General features: G+C 54.0%; 1 protein-coding gene across 1 annotated transcript; it reads right to left on the reverse strand.

Annotated features, from left to right (window-relative positions):
- Positions 1 to 2,863: 2,863 nt before the first annotated feature.
- Positions 2,864 to 6,709, reverse strand: PINLYP (phospholipase A2 inhibitor and LY6/PLAUR domain containing; the record flags this gene model as incomplete). The annotated part of the gene is made up of 5 exons (XM_082676789.1): positions 2,864 to 3,009; positions 3,161 to 3,343; positions 3,580 to 3,732; positions 5,397 to 5,513; positions 6,640 to 6,709. The coding sequence occupies 5 exons, from the start codon at positions 6,707 to 6,709 to the stop codon at positions 2,864 to 2,866; spliced, it is 669 nt and encodes a 222-aa protein (XP_082532915.1).
- Positions 6,710 to 6,896: the final 187 nt, after the last annotated feature.

The following is a 6,896-nucleotide window of genomic DNA, read 5'->3' on the forward strand; positions in this document are numbered from 1 at the left end:
GTATGGTGAATCTTGGCGTTGCCATCGCCAGAAGCAGAAGAGGCACAAAAGCCTCATTACCTTAGCTGAGTTTCATACTTGTCTGCATAATGATGGAGAGACGTGTATCCACTGAGGTAGGAAACCATGAAGGCGGGTGAATCAAGGGTGGGTTGGCCTGTGGTGCTTTTTGGAGGAGTGAATAAAAAGGTAGAAATTCCATTGTGTGTCTGTTCTTTCGGGGTTTAAAGGGAAAAAAAGATACTTGGGATTTTGACTGGAGCTGGAAACCTAGACTCCTGGGTCCCCGGAGAGGAGGGACAGTGGGAGTCTGTGCAGCGTAGAATCCATTGGGCTGGAATTGAGAGACTTTGAGTCTTGCCACCCTGGAGGGGCTGGAGCGGACTATTAATTGTTTACACCTTGGGGGCTGTGATGGTAAACATCTTAGCTCCGGAACCAGCTTGGCCCATGCATGCCCCCAGTCTGTTCAGCTTCTCTGCAGCCCTGCCCTTGGTTTGTCCCTTCTCATCCTGACTCTAGACCTGGTCATGGGATCTGCTTGGCTACTGAGACAACAGCAAAGATGATGGGCAGAGGCTTGAAAAGTGCTCATGCATTGGGACTTCCTCTCTTGCTACCCGGGGGACCCCTGTCACTGCCACCACATCAAGAAGTCCAGGCTAGGGAATTCCCTGGTTGTGCAGTGGTTAGGACTCGGCGCTTTCATTTCTGGGGCACGGGTTCCATTCCCGGCTGGGGAACTAAGATCACACAAACCCCACAGTGTGGCCAAAAAAAAAAAAAAAAAAAGAAGTCCAGGCTAACCTGCTGGTGATAAGAGACATGTGGCCCAGTCAGCCCTGACACCCCAATCAGTGTCAACCCTCTGGAAGAGAGCTGCCTAGCTGACCAGCAGCTGAACCCAGCAGACACCAGAAGAACCATCACCCAGCTGATCCCAGACCACATTGCCAACCGATTATTCTAAGCCTCTGAGGTTTGGAGGGGCTTGTTACGTAGCAAAGGATAACTGATACAGGCTTGTCCGCTCTCTCTGTGATGTGGTCTCTTTCTCCCCTCAATGTGACCCAATGACTAAACTCTTAAGCTCTGCCACTTTTTAGCTGCTACGACCACCAATGTGACATTCCTTCTCTGAGCCTCAGATTCTTCTGAAAACAGGGATGAGAATACTAGCGCCTATCACGTGGAGTAGTTGTGAAGACAAAATGAGACCCTGCCCCAAAGGTCATGGTGGCCATTCGTGCTGGTTATGAAATGTGTCTGGCCAGGCGGGGGCTCAGGTGGGGCATTTGGGGCCCAGACTGTGCTTCCTCCTCCTCTCCCGGTGGGGTTTGGTAGGGTCCTGTGACCAGCTCCACCCAGTGAATTGTGTCAGGTCACTTCTGGGTGGGCAGCATTTAATCATCCACGTGAAACCTTCCTGGGCTCTCTCCTGTGTGCAGAAATCGGCATTAAGTTGGTGACTGCTCCACGATTATGATGAGCAGAACGCCCTGTGGACGGTGCTAGACATGGAAGGTCAAGGATAAATCAACCTTTTTTTTTTTTTTTAAAGATTTTTGGGATGTGGACCATTTTTAAAGTCTTCATTGAATTTGTTACAATATTGCTTCTGTTTTATGTTTTGGTTTTTTGGCTGCGAGGCGTGTGGGATCTTAGTTCCCCGACCAGGGATCGAACCTGCACCCCCTGCACTGGAAGGCAAAGTCTTAACCACTGGACCACCAGGGAGGTCCCTTAAATCAACCTTTTGTGAATGGGTACTTCTTCAGCAAATACCACTCCTCTCCCTCCCACTGGAGGGGGAGTATACGTCCCTGCTCCACTGCTGTGGGCTTTGACCATATGATTTACTTTACTCCATGGAACGTCAGCACCCCCGACCTCAGCCGAGGACCCCGTGATCTGCCATGAGAAAGACATCAGCCAGGGAGCCGCTGATCCCAGAAGACTGTGAAATGTCATGGAGGAGAACTTGAATCCCCTCCCAAACGGGACCCAAACCCATCAAAGCACAGCCAGAAGGAGAGCTCCTCCAGCCACCTACAAACCCTTAGAAGAATGATTGTTGTTACAATCTTGGCTTGGGGGTGGTTTGTTACACAAGCATTACTACAGCATGAATCGACTGATACAACTTCGTTGCTTTAAACCACGGAGATTAGGGACTTGTTTGTTACTGTAGCATAATCGATTCTGTCCTGACGGATGCCAGGGTCCAGCACCTGCCAACTAATGGCCGCTCAGTAAGTGGCAGCTATTAGGACGATAACTATTTGGCCAGACACATTGTCTCCAGAACCAACATTGTCTTAAAGGTGCTGGGCACTGCACTAAGTGCTTTTTCAGTTTTCTTTCATTTGACTCTTAAGACAGCCCTTTGAGGTTATGGCTATTAATAGCCACAGTTTACACACGTGAAAACGGAGGCAAAAGAGGGAGAGGTTAACCAGGAGAGGTGATCACGGACTCTGGAGTCTGATCTTCCCTAGCTGTTTGACCCAAGCCAAGTGACACCGCAACCTGTGCCTCAGTTTGTTCCTCTGTAAAATGGGGACAATACTTTCAACTTCACAAAGTTGTTGTGACTATGCAATGAGGTACCGCAGGAAAACACTTAGCATGGGGACCCAGCAGGGAGTAATCCCTTAACAAAAGGTAGGGTCTTCCCGCTCTTCCTTCCAAAGAGGGGGTTCCCAAAGGTTGAGACCCCTGCTTTTTGCATCCCACCTCCCTGAAATGCATCACGTCACCAGGACTCAGGCTTGTTCTGGTAAGTTGTTTAATAATATATTGGCCCATGGGAAGCTGTAGCTGAGAACAAGTCAAGACCAAACGTGGCATACGCCTCGGTTCTTCACTTAGTCTTGCCAGGAGGCTGGGGGCCTGGAAGACAGTCGGCCTGGGTGATGGTGTAGACACGAGAGGCCGCGGGCACCAGGGTCCCAGGCTTGGTGTGGCAGGCATTCTCCGTAGCGCAGCCCCGAGTAGCAAATATGACACCTGTTGGGGGAGGGGTTTCAGCCTGGAGTCAGGACTTCCAACCCCTCCCTCCTCATGACCCGGGGTCATGCCCCTGCCACCTCCTCACCCAGTTCTCTGGACCCACTCTCTCCCCTAGAATCTGGAAGTATGAGCCTCCCGTTCTGGGAACCTCCCTGTCCCCTCCCCCAGAAATCTAGGTGCCCCTCACCAGTCTGCACTTTGCCAGCGCAGGTGATACAGTGGCTTTCCTGGCCAACACAGAGTACTTTCTTAGTTGAAGAGCATGTTTCCTTGAAGTGGGTGATGCAGGTAGGGCACTGGAGGCCATTCTCCGTACGATTGTTCTCAGGAGCTGGGGAGGAGGGTGGAGTGTAAGGTGTAAGGGACGTTAAACCCTTTCCCAACCTCACAGCAACGCTGGGGACGCCGGTTGCTAATGGACACTGCATTTTACAGGCGAGGACCTGAGGCTCAGAGCAAGGAGGATGCTTGCCAAAGGTTACAGCGCGGGTCAGTGGCGGGTGCTCACAGCAGGCTCTCAGGCGGGGCAGGAAGGGACTCCAGTTGTGGGGCTGAGCTGGCCCTTACCGGGCAGGGGATCGTGGTTGCAGACGTCACTCTGGCAGCAGCGTGTGTTGGACACCATGTAGTTCTCAGGGTCCATGGTGATGGAGACGAATCCTGAGCTGCAGGCGCTGGATTTCATGCACCCCTTATAGGTGTTCACCGACTGGTGGCCCTCTGCAGGATGGCGAGGGAGGGGAGGGCTCAGGGGCCCTGGCCTGGACCCTGGCTTCCAGGTCTCTCCCAACCTTACAGCTGCCCCAGCCCGCTGCTGTCTAGGGAGTTCTCTTCCAGCCCCCCAGAGTCATACCCCCTTATCTGCCTGGGGCATGGTCTGGACTGTTTATTAGGTCCGCTCCACCCCACCCCCTCCAGACTTTGGTGGTCTCTTGCAGTTCCCATCGGCAAGCCCTGGTGCCTGCCTGAGTGGTCCCTTCCGCCCCACGCCACCCCACTGCCATCCTCTAAGGGTCACACCTGTAGTGGTCTTTTTCAGGCCGCCTATGGCTATCTCCATGGCGGTGTGAAATGGTCTCTTCCAGCCTTTCGCCCTCCCCTGACCCTTGGAATCCCTTCCACCAAATACTGGAATGCCACCCTCGCCGCCCCCCCCCCCCACCCCGCACCCTGTAACACCCATATCCTTCTCTGTCTAACGTGGTCTCTTCCAGATTTCCCCAGGGTCACTCCCCAGACCTCCCACCGATGGTCTCTTGCTGCCCTCCTTGGGTACTCTCAGGTCTTGCCTGAAGTGGTCTCGTCCAACCTCCACAGCCTTCCCCCTCCCCCTCCCCACAGTACGGTGGTCTCTTCCAACCCTAGGGTTTCCCCTCTTTACCCCACAGAAAGGTGTTTTTTTCCCCCCAACTTCCTCCTGCGGTCCCAGGGTCCCATCTCCCTCCCATATACTCCTGGGTGGCCTCTGCAAGACTTTCAGGTCCTTCCCCCACCTGCCCACTCTTGCTAGGTGAGTAGGGCAGCGTGCAATCTTCTATCCCACTTACCTTACACATCCCCTCCGGTCGGAATGGTTCCTTCCGTACTCAACATTGGCCTTACCTCCCGTCACATCCTTCCTTCTCCAGTCTCACGCCGTGCCCCACCATGTTCCTTTAACTAAGGGTTTCTGGGTCTCTTTCAGCTTTGAATGAACACCCCACCCCCCGTGGTTTCTTCCTTTGCGCCCCTTCTCCCCCATCCTCCCTCAGGCCTGGGAGAGTCCCTTCCATTTAAGTCTTGCCTCTCCTCTCCCATTTTACTCATATGTCTCCCCATTGCCGCAGCTCCACTTCTTTGTGATAACTTGCTCCATGCTTCAGGAATATCTTCCCTCTCCTGTCTGTTCTTTTATATCTCTCCCTCTACCCCAATATCATCTCTCCTCTTCTTGTCAGGAATGGTCTCTTCCAACCTGCATCCCTAGGGGATCCCTCCCACCCCAAATGGTCAACCTGGTCACATTCCTTCCAACCCACCCCAGCCCCTTCCTTCTCCTCTACACGCCCCCCTCCACCTCTTGCATATTAGATTTTCCCCCTCTCGCGATTTCTCTCTTCCCCCTTGTCCTTTCCTTCCCTAATCCCCTCCTGCCTAAGAAAGTCTCTATATCTGCCCCCCCCACCCCCACCCCATCAACTCTTTGGAGTCTAATTTTCAGAAATCCCTGACAACAGTGGTTTCTGTCGTTCCATCGGATTCCCTCCCCTCCATCCACCTCGAGATTGCCTTTCCCTCTTTCCTGCCTGCTCACCACTGGAAGGTTCCTCCCCGCGTGCTGGTATCTGCTACCCCGAAAGCACAGCCCCCTCCCCAGGATCTGACGCCACGCCCTGAGCTCTTACTCCTGTTGGTGTGAGCCACGATGACCACGCAGGAGTCCTGGTCGGGGTCACAAGTTTGCACATTTCCACTGCACGTGGGTCCGGAGCCTGTACACACCTCACAGCTCAGTGGGTACCCTGCAGTGTAGAGAGCAGGGCTCTAGTCAAGGGTGGTGTGGTCTGCGGACCAAGACTTCGGACGGAGTCCAGAGGGGGATGGGGGGGGCGGTCTGAGGGAGGAGGGAAAGGTATCTCCCTGATTGTTCTTGGGCGGGGCATTGGCGCCTGTCCAGGGAACTGTCCAAAGCTCCCGCAGAGACGCGGTGGTGCTCCAGCAAAGCTGCTTTCAGGGGTGGGAAGCGACTCCACCAGGGAGCAAGTTTACCTAATTACAAGGCTGGGGACTTTGGATGCTAGGGTCCTCTGAGAAAGTTTGGGGACAGGGAGGGGTCCTGGTGAAGGTTTCCATGGACTTTTGTGAAGCTTCAGGTCGAGCTGGTTCTCGGAAGTGAGATCCTCTTCCTTGTAGGTACCACGCGTAGGTCTTGTAGACAGTAGGAGCCCAGGCAGGGGTACCTGAGGCTGGGATCTGCATCCCAGGTCAAGAAGGGAGAGCACGGACCAGGAGGGCAAGCGCATGGACCCCTTGGTACTGAGAGAGGAGGCAACTGGGGGCCCAGACACTGGGCAACTGCATCCTGGGGAAGGTGGGGCTTGCCTGAATTCCTGCATCTAGGGGAGGACACCAGGGGTCTGAACTCCCTAGAGTTCTGGGAGAAAGAAAATCTCTCCCCCGCCCCATCATTTTTTTAAAAAAAATTTCCCTTTCTAATCATACTCTGATTTTCTAGAATTCAGACGTCTTTTTTTTTGGCCGAGCTGCATGGCATGCGGAATCTTAGTTCCCCAACCAGGAGTCGAACCCCCACCCCCTGCGCTTCCCCCAGTGGAAGCGCAGAGTCTTAACAACTGGACCGCCAGGGAAATCCCCAGATGGCTTATTTTGAGACCTTGCCTGGGGGACAGGGGATTCAAACCTCATCAAATCCCCTTCTTTCTCAGGGATTCACACACACACAAGTTTCTGAGCTATTCTTCCCTTGGGGCCCCAGTCTTTCTGTCCTTTATCCTCTGCCTTTGCCATGAATCTGAATTCCCAGGACACCTCCTCTTTCCCCCTCCCCGCTGAAGGACCTTGCTGAATGCCCCTCTCATACAGTCCTCTTTCCGAAGGTCCCAGGATTCCAGGCCCCTAGTCACTTACCCAAACCCAGGAGGGTGCAGAGCAGCAGGGAAGCCAGCAGGAAGGTCTGGGGTTTCGTGGAAAGCCTCATGATGGATGAGTGAGTGAACCTGCAGTCCCAGGTCCCCAGCTCTTCTTATAGGAAGCTGAGGAGGGGTGGGTCTGGACCCACCCTACCCCTAGGGTGAGAAAGAAGTGACGTAAGATCTGGGGGCAGGTCTCTGTAGCTCTGGGGTGGGGAGGCAGAACCAGAATCCGAATGCGACATGGGCATCTTG

This window comes from Grampus griseus (genome assembly GCF_964374135.1).
Source record: "Grampus griseus genome assembly, chromosome: 19".
In the NCBI taxonomy this organism is placed as follows: Eukaryota; Metazoa; Chordata; class Mammalia; order Artiodactyla; family Delphinidae; genus Grampus; species Grampus griseus.